The 20065-nt window shown below is 36.3% G+C and overlaps 2 protein-coding genes across 6 annotated transcripts in view; one reads left to right on the top strand and one right to left on the bottom strand.

Moving 5' to 3' along the window:
- LOC112661519 (M-phase specific PLK1 interacting protein) overlaps positions 1–20065 on the bottom strand; it is a 119787-nt gene that overhangs the window by 49973 nt on the left and 49749 nt on the right. For both annotated transcript variants that reach the window (XM_049096425.1, XM_049096424.1), the window contains exon 2: positions 603–717. In XM_049096425.1, the coding sequence (XP_048952382.1) occupies positions 637–717 (81 nt within the window). In that variant the 3' untranslated portion in view covers positions 603–636. The remainder of the gene's footprint in view (positions 1–602; positions 718–20065) is intronic.
- The window catches only part of CDK13 (cyclin dependent kinase 13), a 118884-nt gene that overhangs the window by 84019 nt on the left and 14800 nt on the right, over positions 1–20065 (top strand). For all 4 annotated transcript variants that reach the window (XM_049096421.1, XM_049096422.1, XM_025449587.3 and 1 more), the window contains exons 8-9: positions 11458–11559; positions 11656–11733. In XM_049096421.1, the coding sequence (XP_048952378.1) occupies positions 11458–11559; positions 11656–11733 (180 nt within the window). The remainder of the gene's footprint in view (positions 1–11457; positions 11560–11655; positions 11734–20065) is intronic.

Genomic DNA, 20065 nt, shown 5'->3' with positions numbered 1-20065 from the left:
GAATGCTTATCACAAACATTTAAAACATAATTACAGCACCACTATCTTCTTAAAAGTTTTCTTACTAGCTCTGCTCTTTCCCTGGCTTTTTCTCCTAGCTGTAGAAAATGAACATTTGCTCAGCCTTTTGAGGGAACTGATGGTTCAGTGTGGTTGGAGCAAGAATAAGTAATAAAGATTTTTGTGGGCCTTGTGTGCATATTCTCTAGGAGGCAGCTATGTGTATTAAAGGTATAACATTGACATTTTATGCTGTTACTTTGATTGTATTTTGGAAAGTTGATTGACTTGTAAGTTTAAAGCAAGGGCAATCAGAAAGCAGTGAACCTGTGATTCTGGGTAGAAGAACTAGGGAGTGGCTGTAGATGTTAGAAAACCAGATGAATTATATCATAAGATCTAACATTGCTAGAATTTGTTGGTTGAATGTGTTGTCAGACACATCCCTGCCTGCACCCCTACTGTAAGATTTCTGCTTCAGCAACTGGCCAATTGGTTTGTTGGGTAAACTAAGCTTTTACAACAAAACTCAAAATTCAGTGGCTTAAAACATCCAAAGTTTGTATGTACTTCTCCCTTACTGATCAGGAGTGGTTCCTTACCTCGGTGGACAATTAAGGGTATTTCACCATCTCATTAGATCTCATTCCACGTTGGAAGACCTGCCATCTTCTTCACATGCCTTCCAAGGCTGTCACCACCTCTGTCTGCCAGAAGCTAGAAAAAAGGAGGGAGGAGTATTAGGAACCAGACCTAGAAACGGCACTTATTACTTACATTCATGTTCCCTTGGTTAGAACTTGGTCATGTGATCACCACACCCAGCTGCAGTGAGGGTGGGAGTGTAGTGTCGGTGAGCAGCTACCATTGAAGAAAAGCAGATTTTAGAAACAGGTAGTAGTCTCTGCCATAAGACAGGTCTCCTGAAACAGCAAGTTGGTGGCAAAAGATGGTAAGTGTCCTTTTGGATATGTTAAGATACAGGTACTTACAGGACTTCAAATTTACATGTGTAGTAAAAACAGAAAAGTGATTGTAAGATGATCTCAGTTGGGAGAAAATTACTTTTGTTTCTTTGTAAATGTTACAATACAGAAATGTAAAAGTTATTTTTCATGGAAAATATCAAAAAGAGGAAAGTGGGAGTGAAAATAGAAGGTAAGGGGGAAAGGGCGTGAGAAAAAAGATTGTGTTCATTGTTATATGATAGTTATGGCATAGGTCAGTCCATTATTAATAAGTGCTTACTCTGTGCCAGACACTGACCTAGCTAATGCCTACTGGTTAAGTATTGGAGGTATGGCTGTGAGAGACAGACTGGCTTCCTGCCTGGTCTCATGTACACAGTGATAAGAGAAGGTGGACAACAAACCTGTAGAATAGAGGAAAGAATTTAAAATACTTAAATGCTACAAAGCAGATAAAAAACAGTGATTGTAAGATCACTCTGGGCACGTGGCTACTTTTTAGCTAAGGTAGTTAGCATAAACTTTGAAGGGGTAAAATTGAGCGAGGGATGAGGATGGAATAAACTAATGAAAACAGAGGCCATGAACATTGCCAGTAGAAGGAACTCAGCAAACGCAAAGCCTGAGAGAATAGACTTGGGAAATCTCCCATCCAAGTACTAACCAGGCCCGACCCTGCTTAGCTTCCGAGATCAGACAAGATCGGGCGCATTCAGGATGGTATGGCTGTAGACTAGACTTGGGAAATCTAAGGACCAAAAAGTTGCCCAGTGCAGTGAGACACTCAGGAGTGTGGTCTTACTAACTGAGGCAAAGTTTAAATGTTATATAGTTGTAGTGATATGATCTGGTTTTACAACGAAAAAAAAAAAAAACACCTTAAAAGTAGGGGAGGAAAGCTAGGGATAGATATGGTAGGGAAACTAGTACCAATGAAAAGATAATGATGGCTCAGACTGAAAGATAATCTTGGTTTATACTTTTTTGAAATCACAGAAATTATTGGATTTAGGATATCTTTGGATGTAGAAATGACAAGTTGATAGATCAGAAGTGAGGTTTGAAGGAAAAAAGAATCAAGGATGACAAGATTTTTTACTTCCAAAGCGTTGGTGTTAAAAACAGATCCCAAATTTCTTTTGTAGGTTTGGTAGGTGTTTCTGTAGTGGATTCTGGAGGGAGACATGGCATTTGTGCATATGATAAATTTTGTTAGCTGAAGGCTTTCCATGTTTTTCTCAAAAATAAAGTTATAGTCTAAAAGAAAGATGTACAGACTATTATATATGTCAAAAAAAATGAAGCATTTTAGAGCAGTTTAGGTATTTCCTTTTCTATAATTCTCATTTTATTTCTTATAAGGTTCTTTAGGAAAGTTAGCATCTCTGATTTGTACATTTTTAATTATTCAGAACCTTCCAAGTACCTTGAGAGCCTAGGATCTTGCTCTGAGCATTTGCTTTTGCCTTTTATCTATTTAGGCCAAATGAAGACTGAGTCACCTGCCAGCCTGTGGGCACACCCTTAAGGTGGTGCTTTTGTTGGGGATAAGGGTGGGGAAGACCCTAAGTGTTCTTAACCTCTCCTGATCCCACTCCATCCACTTTTCTGAATTCCTGGGATTTTCTAAGGGCAGAGTGTTGAGATCTGTCATTGAACAGATAGTCTTTGATCTCTATTAATATGCCATTGAATGCAAAGAAATTCAATGAAAATTCAGTGATGGTACTTTGTTTTATAAAAAGTAGGCATCAGTCTGATTATTTTTATACATTTCACAAATGTATAAAATTTGTTTTACACATTTCACAAATGAAAGAATTTCCCCAGTTTTGAGATATTTGTATTTTAAAATTGAGCTTTCTGGGTCAAATTATACAGTTGAATGTTTTTTTTCTCAGTCTTAACTAGTTCTACAGAAGCTAAGAATTTGGAAATATTTTAAAAAGGCATTAATTGGTATACATGAAATATTTTTGCCATATACTTTGAAGTATATATTTCATCTTCTTTTGTGTTTAATCATTTTTGATAATGTACTAAATATTTTCACTCCTGGATTTGTTTGGTAAAAGAGTTTAAAAAATTAAACTAGTCTTAATTTTAGCTACTAAAGACGATTATGTTCTAAATGTTGTCTAGAACTTCATATATAGTATATACTTTTATTTAAATATTCTTTTCAATAAAATTTAATAACTTTATTTTGTGTGATTTCTCTACATAATTCAACATACTTTTATTTTTTTAATATATTTAAAAAACACTTGTAAACATAAAAAGATAAAATATTTACTACTTACAGACAGATTTATATTAATTTAAATGTTTTCATGAGACCATAGATATTCAGTTACATTTGAGTTAACAAGACCATAGGTTTCATGTGCTTTTAGATCCTTGAAATGTTTTAGAAAACAAGTCATTATAATTTTCACAAACTATTCTCCCCCTCAGCTAATTCACCTATGTCAACTAAACTTAGCAAGGCCATAGATACATTAAAGTATCTATCCTGTGCTCAGCATTGTTCTGGGCTTTGTGTGTGGGAGGGGGTGGGGGTTCTTAATGAAGATGGTACCTGGGGCCTTTTGTCTTCCTGGGAAGATAGAAAACATAAAATAGAATACAGTGGTAACTATGGTATAAAAAACAAGAATGTGAAAATCCGTTGATAATAGAGATTAGAATTATGGAGATGGGTCTTTCACTATATCTTGAAAGAGGTGTAAGGTTGAATGAGAAAAATGGGGGACGGATTTCAAATTTTAAAGGAGTTAAGGGATAATAAACAGGTGAACTTTTTTAAATCAAAGTATAACATACATTATATTAGTTCCAGAATATAATGATTTGACAGTTGTATACCTTGTGAAAAAACTACATTAAGTCTAGTCCTCATTTGTTACCATAAAACATTACGAAAGGAAAACTTCTCTTTTATTCTTGTGATGAGAACTTTCAAGATCCACTATCCTGGCAACGTTCAAATACAGACAATACCATTGACTGTAGTCACCATGTGGCACACCACATTCCTGTGGTCTACCGATTCATTTCATTATGGGGAGTCTCTGCCTTCTGACCCCCCTTCATCCATTTTGCTCTGGCAATCACCATTCTGTTCTTTATATCCATGAGGTTTTTATTATTTGCTTGACTTAGATTTCATATATAAATGAGATCATATGGTACTTGTCTTTTTCTGCCCGCTTATTTTACTTAGCATAATACCTTCATGGACCATGCATGTTGTCACAAATGGCAAGATTTCATTCTTTTTTATGGCTGAATAGTATTTTATTATAAATACAGTAGTTCCCCTGTCTGGGTTTTGTGTCCCACAGATTCAGATTACTGTGATCAGCCCCAATCCAGAAGCAGATGATCTTTCTCATGTATCATCAGAAGGTCACTAGTAGCCTAAAGCTGCATCACAGTGCCTAACATCATTCACCTCACTTCATCTAATCACATAGGCATTTTATTAGCTCACATCATCACAAAAAGTACAATAAGATATTTTGAGGGAGAGACCATATTCACAAGCTTCATTACTGTATATTATAATCATTCTATTTTAATATTGTTGCTAATCCCTTATTGTGCCTAATTGATAAATCAAGCTTTATTATAGTTCTGTATGGATTAGCAAAAACCATAGTATATGTAGAGTTCGGTACTACCTCTGATTTCAGGCATCCACTGGGGGTTTTGGATTGTATCCCTTATGGATAAGGGGAGGACTGCTCTGTGTACCACATCTTTTTTATACATTCGTCCATCAGTGGATGCTTAGTTTGCCCCATATCTTGAGTATTATAAATACTGCTGTAGTGAAGAGGGAGGTGAGTTAGTGTTTCCATTGTCTTTGGATAAATACACAGACGTGGGATTGCTGGGTCATATGGTATTTCTATGTTTAATTTTTTGAGGAACCCCCATACTGTTTTCCATAGTGGCTGTACCAGTTTATATTCCCATCAGCAATGCACAAGGGCTCCTCCTTCACTTCCTTGGCAACACTTATTATTTATTGTCTTTTTGATAACAGTCATTCTAATAGGTGATCTTGCATTGTGGTTTTGCCTCTCCTCTCCCCCATGATTGGTGAAGTTGAGCATCTTTTTATGTGCTTGTTGGCCATGTGTATGTCATGTTTAGAAAAGTGTGTCCTTGGATCCTATGCCCATTTTTTAATCAGCTTTTTTTGGTAGTTTTGCTATTTGGTTGTATGAGTTCTTTATATATTTTGGATATTAACCCCTTATGTGAATGATACATGATTTGTATCATTCAGTAGGTTGGAATAATTCTCCCATTCAGTAGGTTGCCTTTTCATTTTGTTGGTGGTTTCCTTTGATGGGCCAGGAGTGTTTTAGTTTGATGGAGTCCCAACTTGTTTATTTTTGCCTTTGTTGCCTTTGCTTTTAGAATCAGGTCCAAAAAAACACCCCAGCACCAAGACTTGATGTCAGGAAGCTTATTGCCTGTGTTTTCTTCTAGAAGTGTTATAGTCTCAGGTGTTAATATTCAAGTCTTTAATCCATTGTGAGTTAATTTTTGTGTTTGACATAGCAGTCCAGTTTTATGCTTTTGCATGTGGCTGTTCAGTTTTTCCAACACCATTGATATTCAAGAGATTGTTTTTACCCCAGTGTGTATTCTTGACTCCTTTGTCATAAATTAATTGACCATATATGCATGGGTTTATATCTGGGCGCTCTCTTCAGTCCCATTGATCTATGTGTCCATTTTTATGCCAATACTATACTGTTTGGATTACTATAGCTTAGTTAAATGTGTTAAAAATCAGGGAGTATGATGCCTCCACCTACCTTCTTCCTTTCAAGATTACTTTGGCTATTTTGGAGTCTTTTTGGTTCATACAAATTTTGGGATAGTTTGTACTATTTTTGTGAAAAATGCCATTGGGACTTTGATAGGAATTGCATAGAATCAATAGATTGCTCTGGGTACTATAGACATTTTAGTTTTAATTTTTCCAATCCATGAGCATAGAACATCTTTCCGTTTATCTGTGCCTTTGGTTTCTTTCAATCGGTGTCTTTATAGTTTTCAGTGTGCAGGTCTTTAATCTCCTTGGTTTAACTTATTTTTAGATATTTCATTCTTTCTGATGCAGTTGTGCAAGGGATTGCTTTCTTAATTTCTCTTTCTCATGCTTTGTTATTATATAGAAATGCAGCAGAATTTTGTATGGTTGATTTTTGTATCCTGCAATTTTACAGAATTTATTACTTTTAACAGTGTTTTGGTGGAGTCTTTAGAGTTTTCTATGTATAAAAAAATCATGTCATCCACAGAGAGTTTTACTTCTTTGTTTTCAGTTGTAGTGCCTTATTCCTTTTTATTGTCTAATTGCTCTGACTGGGATTTTCAATACTATGTCAAATGAAAGTATAGAGTGGGCATTATTGTCAAGGATTTTTTATATCTGTGTTCATCAGGGATACTGGCCTGTAATTTTGGGGGTTTTTTGTAATGTTTTTGTCTGGTTTTGTTATCAGGGTAATGCTGCCTTCATAAAATGAGTTTGGAAGTGTTCTCTCCTCATCAATTTTTGGAAGAGTTTGGGAAGGATAGGTATTAAATCTTCTTTAAATGTTTGGTAGAGTTCATCAATGAAGCTGTCTGGTCCTGGGCTTTTGTTTGTTGGGAGGTTTTTGATTACTGACTCAATCTCCTTACTAGTAATTGGTCTGTTCAGATTTTTTTTCTTCATGATTCAGTCTTAGAAGATTGTATATTTTTGGGGATTTTTATTTGAGCCTTTATCTTTTATTCCTGTTGAGTCTAGTTAAGGGTTTGTCAGTTTTGTTTATTTTTCAGAGAACCAGCCCATGGTGTCATTGGTCTCTTCTGTTGTCTTACTCTAGTCTCTGTTTTATTTATTTCTGCTCTGGTCTTTGTTCCTTCCTTCCTTCCTTCTACTAAGTTTGGGTTTTGCTTGTTTTTCTTTTTCTAGTTCCTTTAGGTGTAAAGTTAGATTGTTTAGTTGAGATCTTTTTCTTTTTTTTTCTTTTTTTTTTTTTTTGAGGTAGGCCTCTATCATTTTGAACTTCCCTCTTAGAATGGTTTTTCCTGCATCCCATAGATTTTGGTAAGTTGCATTTCCATTTTCATTTGTTTTGAGGTATTTGTTTATTTCTCCTTTGATTTCTTCATTGACCCATTGGTTATTTAGTAGCATATTGTTTAATCACCACATATTTGTGATTTTTTTCCATTTTTTTCATTCATTTCTAGTTTCATACCATGTGATTGCAAAAGATGCTTAATGTGATTTCAGGCTTCTTAAATTTATTGAGATTTGTTTTGTGGCTTAAGATGATTTATTTTGGAGAATATTCGTATGCACTTGAGAAGAATTCATATACTGCTACTTTTGGAGGGAATGTTCTGTGTGTGTGTGTGTGTGTGTGTGTGTGTGTGTGTGTGTATTTATAAACCATCTGGTCTAATAGGTTGTTTAAAGTTGATGTTGCCTTATTGATTTTTTGGGGGGGGGGGGCGGTTCTGGATGATCTGTCCATTGGTATAAGTAGGGTATTAAGTTTCCTGTACTATCATATTGCTATTCATCTCTCCCATTAGGTCTATTAATATTTACATATCTAGCTACTCATATCTTGGGTGCATAAGCATTTAGAAATGTTATATACTTTTGTTGGATTGACCCCTTTTTCATTATATAAAGGTCTTCTTTTCTTCTCTTTTTTTTGAAAGATTTTATTTATTTGAGAGAGAGCACGCACACATGAGCAGAGGGGGGAGGAGCAAAGGAAGAAGGAGAAGCTGACTTCCTGCCGAGCAGGGAGCCTGACATGGAGCTCAATCCCAGGACCCTGGGATCATGACCTGAGCTGAAGGCAGATGCTTAACTGCCTGAGCCACCCAGGCATCCCTCTTCTTTGTCTCTTACTACAGTCTTAGTTTTAAAGTCTATTTTGTCTGATGTAAGTAAAGCTACTCCTGCTTTCTTTTGGTTTCCATTTGTGTGAAACATCTTTTACCATTTCTTTCAGGCTGCGTGTGTGTGTTCTTATAGCTGAAGCAAGTCTCTTGTAGGTAGCAGATAGATGGATTTTTTTTTTTTTTTCATTCAGCCACTCTGTGTCTTTTGGTTGGAGAATTTAGTCCATTTACATTAAAATAATTATTAATAGGTCTCTAGTTATTGCCATTTTGTTCATTGTTTTCTGGCTGTTTTGTAGTTCCTTTCTTCCTTTCTTGCTCTCTTCCTTCATAGTTTGATGGTTTTCTTTAGTGTTATGCTTAGATATCTTTCTTACTATCTTTGTGTATCTCCTATAGATGTTTACTTTGTGGTTACCATGAGGCTCACATATAATAGCCTATATATATATAACAGTCTATTTTAAATTGATAGCAATTTAAAGTTGTTAAGATTGATTTATTTATTTTAGAGAGAGAGAGTTCATGTGAATGGGGGAGGGAAGAGGGAGAGAGAGAATCTCTCAAGCAGACTCTGCTGAATGTGGAGCCCAATGTGGGGCTCCATCCCAGGACCCTGACATTGTGACTTGAGCCAAAACCAAGAGTCAGACACTCAACCACCCGAGCCCCCTAGGCATCCTGATAACAACTTAAGTTTGAATGCATTCTAAAACTCCACATTTTTGCTACCCCCCCCATTTTATGTTTTTGATGTTACATTTTACATCTTTTTCCTTTGTCCCTTAACATTTTTAATCACAGTTCTTTTTGCTAATAGTAGCTTTAGGTGATTAATCCACTGCCTTTACTATATACTAAACTTTACCAGTGAGATTTATACTTGAATATGTTTTCTTGTTAATAATTAGTATACTTTCTTTGCAGCTTAAAGAATTCTCTTTAATATTTCCTATAAAGCCAGTTTAGATGATGAACTTCTTTAGCTTTTACTTGTCTGGGAAACTTTTTATCTCTCCTTTAATTCTGAATGATAACCTTGCCTTGTAGAGTATTTTTAGTTGGGAGTTTTTTCCTTTCAGCACTTTAAATATTATCATGCCACTTTTTCTGGCCTACAAAGTTTCTGCCGAAAATCTTATGCAGGCCAGAGGGCAGGGTACAGGGTTCCCTTGTATGTAAAAGTTGTTTTCCTCTTGCTTCTTTTTGGATTATTTCTTTATCTTTTACTTTTGACATTTTACTTGTACTATGTCTTGGTGTGGATCTTTTGGAGTTCATTTTTTATGGGACCTTCGAGGCTTCCTGGATCTGGATGTCTGTTTCCCCACATTGGGGAAGTTTGCCTCCATTATTTCTTCAAATAAGTTTTCTGCCCCTTTGTCTCTCTCTTTTCTTTCTGGCACCTGTATAATGTGGATGTTATTCTTCGTGCTGTGATGTTCCATGGGTTCCTTAAGCTATCTTCACTTTAATTTTTTTTCTTTTTTCTTTTCTGCTTGAGTTCCATTCCTCTATCTTCTAGATCACTGTTCTTCTCTCCTGCTTGATCTAGTCTGCTCTTGAATTCTTCTGCTTTAGTTTCTTGTTTTTCAGATCAGCCACTGTCTTCAGCTTTGTGACTCTTCTTTGATACTTTCTTATATTTTCTGTTTGTTTTTAAGTTCTCATTGTGTTGATTGATTTTTCTCTCAAGTTTGGTGAACATCTTTATGACCATTACTTTCACTCTGTCAGATAAATTAGTTATCTCTATTTCATTAATTTTTTTTCCCTGAGGTTTTTATCTTCTTTTGTTTGGAGGAACATATTTTTCTGTTTTCTCATTTTGCTTGACTCTATGTTGTTTCTATGTTTACAGAAAACAACTACCTCTTCTAGACTTGAAGGACTAGTCTTGTGTAGGAGATGATCTTTATCTTTCAACCTAGCCCTGGCTCTTGTGTTTCTCAAACCTTTGTCTTGTCTAAGTAGTCTGATTTATATTTGATAGGAACCAATTATTGACGCTGTTCCAAGATCAGTCGGTGTTGCAAAGGCAGGGATCTCAAGTCAGTACCTAGATTCAGATTGACTGGAAGCCAGACCCTCAGGCAGCAGCTTTAGTGTATGCAGATGTATAATGTATAGTTGTATGGAACCACAGACATAAATCCTCTGGCCTGCAGACCAGGTGATCTGGAGATATCCTCTGGGCTACAGTTGGAAAAGTCAGGGCTTGAGAGGAGTATTGTAAGTTCCTTTCTAGGGGGTTCCAGTGAGCTATAATGAGGTCAGTGGAGAGCACAAAGATGATGTCCCCTGCCCTGCATTCTCTGAGAGCAGCTGTATAGACTTTAGACGTGTGGCAAACCTGAAGTCTGTCCCTTAGGGTGAAGCTCCAGGACAAGTAAATAGGCATTTTTTCACAGAAAGATGGGATGTGGTTCAGTCTGTGTAGTGCTCTGGGTGTGGTAGGTTCCTAAGAACTGTTTGATCAGTACATTTTCATGGGACCCAGGAATGCAGGCCCCGCTGGCTACTCGAGCCAGGTGACCAGGGAGCATCTTTGGTGTGGAGTGTGTGTAACCAGCAGCTTGAGTGCAGCTGTGAAGAGTGCAGGGCTGGGTGCACCTGCCAGCTTTGGGGGGCGGGGCACAGGAGAGTGCAGGGTTGGAGTGCCCCATTGGTGCTATCGGAAGTAAAAGGGAGAGTGCAACAACAGCACCTGCCAGCATCTTTGTCCCTGGAGAAAGGCCCAATAGGCCCCTGCCCCTCTTGTGGATGGTTTAAGAATAGCATACCTTCTTCCCATGTAGTCCAGTTGCTTTTCAAACAGCTGTTTTGTGTTCTTCCCTGGCATGAGTAAGTCTGCATGCAAGCCTTTTAACAGAAGTGTCTCAGTCCCCTACAGCCTGTTTGGTCCCCTGGAAGTAAGGCCCACTGGCAAATTAAGAGGTAGCAACAGTAGCAGTATGTACATATTCTTTTAGAAGGTGACAAAAGAATCATCTGATAAAGTATCATACCAATTGCTAGTGATGCTTTGCAGGATAGACCTCAGCTACTACAGGCTACATTTATGTACTTTGTCTTGGCATACTAACGTGGGGTTGCAATCTGTGAAATATTGTCAAAGATATACACAGGTGGAAATTTTTGTTAGGTGACTGGTTTGCGCGGTATCTTGCCACACATTAGTAATTTGCCAGATTTGGTCAAAATCAATCAACTTCCTTTAAGTCAATCCTTTTTTAAAGTTATGGAAAGGAAAAACAATTGAATGGTTGGGTTTGATATAAAGACCTCTTTTGATCAAGTGACAGTTAAAATCAGCCAATTACTTGTCATCTTTATGTATTAAGGAATTTCAGTTAATCACATTGCTCTCAGATGCATTTTATGATGAGAGATGCCAGGTGTAATAGTATGTCTGAATTTAGTAGGCAGATGAAATTGGTTTTAGTTAAGGTTGTAGGATTGCTTTGATTAGCCAGAGTAATATTTCTTAAGAGGATCTCTCTTACTCCAACAGATACTAAGTCTAAAGAGTACTTTCTGTGTTTTTTAGTCGGCCATATACTAACAAGGTCATCACTTTATGGTACCGCCCACCTGAACTGCTGTTGGGAGAAGAACGATATACCCCTGCTATTGATGTATGGAGCTGTGGGTAAGATAGGTTTACTGACTGGTTTAATTTACTTGGAACTTTTGGTATTGAAGTAAAATCATATCATATGGTAATGATGGGCATTTCTTCCATCAGATGTATCCTTGGTGAACTCTTCACTAAAAAACCTATATTTCAAGCAAATCAAGAACTTGCACAACTCGAACTAATAAGGTAAGCTCATGATTGTAATATTTGTTGGGGGTGTGTAATACTTCACAGAAGATTTTAAGTCTTTTGAGTTTGTGTTTTTAGGAGGAACAGCATGGTTTTCTTGATGGCTAATGATTGCTGAATGGAGGAAAAACTAGAATGTGGGTATTTTGATAACTTATTCTAGTAATATTAAGGCTCTTAAAGTCCCTAAATCTTTTTGGCAACTAAAGAAAGAGCAGGAGGCCCAAAAAATAAGACCAGGAAGAAAGAGTAAATAAATATTGAAGAAGGAGAGAATAGATGGTAGGTAACCTTTTTTTAGTATGCCAGGATTGGAGGAATTAATGTTTTGGGATACTTTAAAGAAATACTGTTTTATATACACATATGCATACATGTTTATACATGTCTATATGTGACATATAGACCAAAACATATACATGTACCCAGAGGCATCAGTCTTCATTATTTGAAGCCTATAGTAGGGCTGAGGTCATAAGGACATACATGATAATCACCTTTAACATTTTAAAATAATTCGTTTATTTTTTTAAAAAAGAACTTTGGCTTTCATATATAATAATGTTAATTTGCAACTTCTAAGTTTTTTGTGTCTCAAAATATGGATGAGAACTTTTAGGAAAGATACTGGTATGAGGCACAGATACCAATACACTGTGAACCTTCCCTTCAGCAGACTTATTGGATTAATTGATGCTCTCCAATCCCTCTGTAAGTAACACTAGCTTGATAACATGGCAAGCTGAATGTTTGCAGCTAGTACTCTACTACTCTCTACAGTAAGACTGTGTATTTATCCTACCAGTTGAAGTATGATGACTAAGAGGTAGTTGTTTCCAATTTTGTATTATTGTATGTGTGTCCTTAAATATAGCCAGATCTCTGCTTTGCAGAGATTTAACAAAGTTGCTATCAAATTAACTGGGGCAGGGAACAAGTTATTTTAAGTTAGAAAGGTAAGTCATAAAAATTTAGAAGAATTTAGTACTCAAATTGCTTTAAATCCCTGATAATGTGGTTTGTTTGAGAAGGCAAATGCAGAATTCCATTCAATGAATCCTCTGTTCAAAGAGAAGGCCTTGTCCTATGTCAGAAAATTGGAGAATAAATGTACATTTTTAATTTTTCATTTATAATAAAATGTTTAAATTATATATCTGTGTTTCTTTATTTTTGTTTTTTTTAAATGACTCCCCTTCACCCTATTTTTCAATTAACAAGGCATTGGTTCTGATTTCTTTGGCTATTAGGGCTTCTGTTAATGATAAGTTAACTTTTATTTACTTACTACTTGATGCAAGCATGGTTCCAAGACTTTCACCTGGAGTAGCCTCAGTTAAGCTTCATAAAACCTTTTGTCTTCTTTTTAAGGTTAACAAAATGGAATCTTAGAAAGTGAAGAATTTGTCTAGGATCCTATAACTAGCAAGTGACAAAAACGGGTTTTAAGTTTAGACAGTTTACCATAGTAGCTAAATTTTTAATTCTCTATACCATGTAAGAAATAAAACTTCCTGGAGCTTTTTAGATAGTGTGGCACACATGTCAATAATTGACAAAGCTTAAAAATTCTCTACCGAATATTAATCAAAAAATTCTAAAGAAAAGATTAGCCAGTCATATCTGGGTTTTCATTAAAAATAAACTTGCTGAGTCAAGTAGGAATCACCCAAAGAATACAAGAATGTTTCAGTTTTAGGACATCTGTTATTATAATTCATCATTTTAATAGAAGCAGAGTAGTATGTTTATCTTGGTAGGTGTTGAATAGCATTTGCTAGAAACACAAACTAAGTGTAGAAGTATATATTTCTTTAACATGATGAAAATATGTATTCTAGACCAATAGCCAGAATACTATTTAGTGGTGAAATACTAGAAAATGTAAGACAAGAAGGATAAAAAGTGTCTTCTAGTATCATTATTTTAAGAGTGTTTTAGAAGTACTAACCAGTTAACTAACAAGTGATCCAGTAAGAGGTGTAAATAGTGGCAGAATGAACACAGTAGTGTCATAATTAGTGTATGATAGCATTGCATACGTGTATACAGGCAGCCTGCAAAGGAATTACCTGAAACACCTCGAGTAAGAAAGTCTGGTAAAATGACAAGTATTGAGAAAATGTGTGTGTGTACATTTGTGTGTATACATATATGCACACAATATCCTAATATACCAGTACATAAATGCTAAAAATAATAGCTTCTTAAAAATATGTACCAATAATAACCAGTTAGAAACATACGTGAGGGAAAAGATGCCTTTAACAAAAGCACCACCATATATACTCCAGGGGTATTGAATACTATAATGTCTCACTTAAAATTGTAAAGCAGATTCAAAATAACTATTGGGAATGGCGTATCTCATTTTTGTTTGGAAGCCTTAACATTTTTGAAGATGCCACTTCGACCTGTATTAATCATTATAGTCCTAATGAGAATTTCAGAAGACATTCTACTTACAGATAAACTTTAAAATAACAAGAAAAATTCTTAAATAGTAGGAAAATATGGCATATTGTATGTTAAAACAAAATTATAGCTCCTAAAACCATTTTGCACTAGCACAAGACACATAGAAAAATTATTGGAATTTTATGGGAAGTCCAGAAATAAAGCAAGTTCATATGGATCTCCAAATATAATACAGAAGTTATTTCAAGTTGTGGTGGGTGGGGATTATTAATTGAACAAGTATCTAGTGGTTTCAGGTTGTGTGCCAGTTACCAGGCACTGGTGATATAAGGCAGGAACTAATGCACAACTTTTTCTAGTTCGTAATTTGGAGAGACAAGGCAAAACAAATTAATAAAATATATCAGGTGGTGATAAGGGTAAGGAAATAGAAAATGCTAGGAGACAGTGCTGTACAGAGAGTCAGGGGAAGTTTCTCCCATAAGGTCTCATTTGAGCAGTGATCTGAATGAAGTGAGGGGACAGCAAAGTAATAAAGATCCTAAGGCATGAGTATACTTGGATTATTTTATGAACACGTCAAGTCTGTGGACCATGTCAGGGGAAAAAAAAGCTCAATCCATCCACTTGGTGACGTACTGTACGGTATTATAAAGGAAATGATAGAGCTGGAGATCTTGAAAAGCAACAGCGTTTCATGATGAACCATTTTACAGAAGTCTGTGTTCAGTTTGATCCCATTTAGGTAAAATATCAAGAGAGTCTAGAATTGTTATGTGAGAGGATTGTGAAGGGGGCTATTTTACATTCCAGTTTATGTATTTCAGAATGTTTTTATTTTGTTGGTACTATATCAAATATTTATAATACTGTAAAAAGTATTGCTACAATTGGATTCTGTGGCATTAAGTATTTATAAAACATGAAGGAAAAAAGTTTGTGACAAAAGAAACTGTTCTCTCCCTGATATGAAGGAGGCAGCAGAGTGTATTAATTGAAAGGGTGGGCTTTGGAATCTTAACAGACCTGGATTCTAATGCCAGCTCAGTTACCTCCTGCTCTTGTGACTTAGGGTAAGTTCCACAATGCTCTAAGTTTGGTTCTTCACAAGTGAAACAGGACTACTCCTATGCTTAAGGATGTAAGAGTTAAATAACTGTAGGTTTCCTGCGTACTTCTTCCCCTTTGTTTGCGGTAATGCTGGACTATATCCCCAATCTAAAGCCCCGGGAACGAAGAGTTCTAGTCTGCATTGTATAAGAACGTATGAATTAATGAATGGTGGGAATACTACTCAGAATCTGTATTAAAAAGCTTCACACAACAGTGGTCAAGTTATTAGTACTTAGCCTTGATCTAGAAACGATTTTAGGCAAATTACAAAGTTTTGTGATAGAAATAGCATGGGTTTAAGAGTGATGGCAAAAGAAAGTGAAAAACAGAGGTGATGACAAAATAGGATGAATGAGGTCAAAAAAATGTTTCTAACACAAGAGTCACACTTTCAACCCTGAGTCTTCTAGCAGCTATAAAGAACCTTTATATCACATAGTGTACATTGCTTATAAACTAAAAAAGACATTTAGAATCATGGGGAAAATTTGGTAGATCAGAGTGAAAAGAACTCTGCTTCTCTCCAACCTCTATGCCCACCTAGCGTGCATGCGTGCGCGTGCGCACACACACACACACAGTCTCGGGCCTAGATGGTCACACAGATGAAATTTTTAACTTTAAAAGCTTAGACTTTGTTCTAGACTATAGGAAAGAAGGGAAGCTCCCATATTTAAAAAAATGAAGCATGTATATCTTCATAGATCAGTAGCATAAAAAATTCTATAGATTGCTTCCTTTGGCTCTAAGAACTTCTCTACACCCTCAAAAATTATGAAAGGTCCCAGGAGGTTTGTTTATGCTAGTTGTATGTATTGATATTTATCATACTATAAATTAAAACTGAGAAAGTAAAAATATCTATTTTAAAACAATGTATTAACATTGTTTAATTATAAAAAGTCTGTATTTTCCAAACTGAAATAAATGTTGGTGAAATGAGTAACTTTGTTTTACATTTTTACTTATCTTTTAATGTCTGGCTTAATAAAATAGCATCTGGAAGCTCCTCTCTGTGATCTGCTGTTTTCAATAACTTTCAGATAATTGTGCATATTCTTTTTTGAAACTACACTAAAAAAGTGGTAATTTTTTATGGATTAGTTGTAATGTGCAGTCTGAAAACATATGAAGGAATATTTTGTATTCTAATATATTAAGATCCATTAGTCTGTCTTGCATGCTGGGTTGAGATGATTTTGTAACATTGGTAGTATGGGAAATAGTGGATCACCTATTTTAGAAGATCTTCTAGGGCAGCCCTGGTGGCTCAGCGGCTTAGCACCGCCTTCAGCCCACGGTATGATCCTGGGGTCCTGGGATCGAGTCACATGTTGGGCTCCCTGCATGGAGCCTGCTTCTCCCTCTGCCTGTGTCTGCCTCTCTCTCTCTCTCTGTCTCTGTGTCTCTCATGAATGAATAAATAAAATCTTAAACAAAAAAATAGAAGATCTTCTAAATGTAACATTTCATTATATAATATTGGTTATCACTACTGATCTCACCAGAAAAGGTTTTAGGTATTTACTGTGAAGCTGTCAAAGCCATGATGTAAATATAAACTTTAGTATTCTAATTTTCTCCTGAAAGCTCAGATTTTATAACTGAAAATAAATACTGCAGTCAACTTCCTGGAAGTAAAAAGCTGACTTTGTTCCCATACGAGAAAATGTCTGGCTGATACCAAGTCTGAATGACCATAGTGTGTCACTTCTCCACATAGGTAAAAATGATGGTCCATGAAAAAACAAAACAAAACACAGCTACTTAAGCTTGCAGCTCAAATAATTGCACAGGTGCTTCTCAAGATAGCTGAATTTCTTGAGCAGCAAAAGTGCTTTATGAATATTTTTTGTTTCATCACTGACAACATAAAGAAGATATATATTCTTCTAAGCAGTGTTAGGGTTTAGGGTGTCTGGGTGGCTAGTCAGTTAAGCATCTGCCTTTGGCTCAGTTCATGATCCCAGGGTCCCGGGATCCCGGAGTTCTGGGGTGGAGTTCCACATCTGGCTCCCTGCTCAGCAGGTAGTCTGGGTCTCCTTCTGCCGATCCCCCACCCATGTGTTCTTCTCTGTCTCAAATAAATTAAAATCTTCTAAATAAATAATGTTGGGTTTTAATAACACAGTTTTTACTTCCTCAACAAGTTACAGTCGTAAGTGAAATGGCTCTTAATGTCTCTTCCCCAACTGCACCCCAGGAGATTGTATAGTAATGAAGAGTGTTGATAGTTGGGTGCTGCTGCCTTGAATCATGCTAAGGTGCTCGTCATTCTACTTACTACAGGCTTTGTACCACCAATGCAAAATCAACACGTTGAAAAAAGCAAATAATGTCTTAGTAACACCTCTCGCCCGCCAGACCCCTTAAGAGTCTGTGGACCCCATTTTTGTGAACTGCTCCTGTGTACCAATCTGATGTATGAATATTGATACAAAACATCTAAATGAACAAGTAAATCCAACACTACACTAAAATGATAGTACTTTTATTAGGGCCAGGTGGTATCCTCTTTTCAATGTAAGGATGAGTATCAGGAAAGCTCTTTATATGATTCACAACCTTAGTTACGCAGGGGGAAAACTGCAGATGATGAAAAAGCCACAAAAATAAAACCCATAGTACAAAGGAATTAAATTAATTCTTAACAGGACATATGTGTGAGTGTGTGTGTCTGTGTGATTAGTATAGTGTGCATTGTGTTGTTTTTCTCAAACCAAACGTCGTCCCCCTTCCCAGCTGTAAAACAATGAGAGTACTCCCATTAAAGTCAGAAACCAGACAAAACTACCCAATATTGTGTGGCATCATTATCCTTGTGACATTGTTTAGAAATTGTCACATGCCATACCATATCATGATAAAGAGGTATACATGTTTGAAAAAATACGGAAGAATTCTGATTATAGGTGATAAGACTGTAAACCTGGAAGGCCTCAAAGAAATGACTATTAATGTTAGGAATCAGAGGACTTCAGGTGGCTATCTTCAGCTCTGTTTATGTCCTATGTCACATGTTCCCTGTAACAAAACTTCCCTACTTCCTGCTTAGGCGCAATAGAATAAGGATAAGAATACATTCAAAAAGCAAAAAATAAAGCTGATGAAAAGCAATATATAAGATCTAATTAAAACATAAAATGGAAAGAAATACAAAAATTGGATATTTCTGTGATAGAAGTATTAAGCCTTCTGAAGATAGCAATCCTTTCTAGATCTATAAATTCAGAGCAGCAGTTGAATCTGAGCAAATTCTCTAACTTTTGGAATGTGACAGTGTTGATTCTACAATTCACCCATAGGAACATCCTGAGGAGAATAATTAGAGGAATGGGTAGGTAGAAGGCTTTGTCCTCCTGGCTTTGTAAAAAACAAAAAGCTAACATGTACTAATACCAGAGTACATAGATCAGAATAGATTCCCCAGATAGACCTCAGGTATTTGGGGATTTAGCAGGTGAGGCATCTCGAGACCTCTTCGGTAAGTAATTTTGAGATAGCTGGCTGGCCATCAGGCACAGATTTTGCTAATACTCAGTTACCATCAATTGCTGTCCTGCCTGCTTTCCTGGTTTCTAGTAACTTTCTCGGCCTCAGTAAGTCTGTTCCATCCTGTATGCTGCTACCAGCTAACTACTCAGCTATCTTCCCACAACACATAGACTAAAATTGAAACTCTTTAGCTAAGGGATAATGAAACTCCCTTTTATTAAAGGGCTATTGAACAGGCCTCATGCCAGCTCATTTGATTTCACAGCTCTGAAATAAAATGAATCTCTTTTACAAAAGAGGAAACAGATTCTTAAGCAATGCAGTTTGACCAATAGCACAGACAAGATTCAGTTTTAAAGTTTGTTTTCAGAGTCTGTCTTCATTAGGGCAAATTGCCCTTTAAAACATTGTGTGGCTCCTATCTGTGCTCTCAGCCCTAAATTCCACCTGTTTCCTTGGTCTTCCTCCCGCATGTCTGTACTTGACTACTTCCTCTGTCTATGCACTTTTCTTTGCCAGTAACATTTCTCTTAAATTCTTTCCTCCATCTCTCCATTGTTTACTCATCCTTGGAGCTATAGCCAAAATTCTGCCCCTCTTTACATAACTTGTATTTCTGCTGTTGAAAGTGTCCTTCATTTAAAAAATTTTCAGTGTACTTCATACATCTGTAATAACACATCAGTCTGCCTGGGATTATTTATATTTATATTCTTACTTGGAGAGGTATACAAAAGTGAGAAGTGATGCCTAAACTGTAATTTAGTAAGTGAGACAGACATGTAAACTAGGATCAAAGCAAAATGAAATATGAAATAGTATCAAAAGAAGCAGGTAGACAAAAAGAAAAAAAAAGGCAGGTAGACTGCAGAGCGACCATTCTGAGGGGCCATGGGGATACAGAGGACTGCAATGAATAGATTACTTATGATCTGAATCTTGAGAAATGAAAAAGATTCTCCGCCAGTTAGAATCTAAGGAGAGAGAATATGATCACAGATGGGGAAGAGTGGTTGGTCTGCGGGGAGAAACAAATTGGGAAATGAGAGTAGGAAGGCAGTGTAAGACCAGATCATAGAACCGTGGTCCTGAGGCTGGCCTTGTTTCCTGAGGGACCCACTGTATTTTTGAGGAGGTTGTAAAAATCCAGTTGTAAAGATTTGTATGCTGGCAGTATGTACAGAGCATAGGCTCTTAGTACCTTTTTAAAAGCTTGTGTTTACAAAAATCCTAAACTATATTGAAACCAAAAAAGTCCATTTCAGTGACATAGCTTTAAAAACATGAGAAGGTGTCTTACGTA

This window comes from Canis lupus, chromosome 18 (genome assembly GCF_003254725.2).
Source record: "Canis lupus dingo isolate Sandy chromosome 18, ASM325472v2, whole genome shotgun sequence".
NCBI lineage: Eukaryota > Metazoa > Chordata > Mammalia > Carnivora > Canidae > Canis > Canis lupus.
This window is presented reverse-complemented; position numbering and strand designations above follow the sequence as displayed.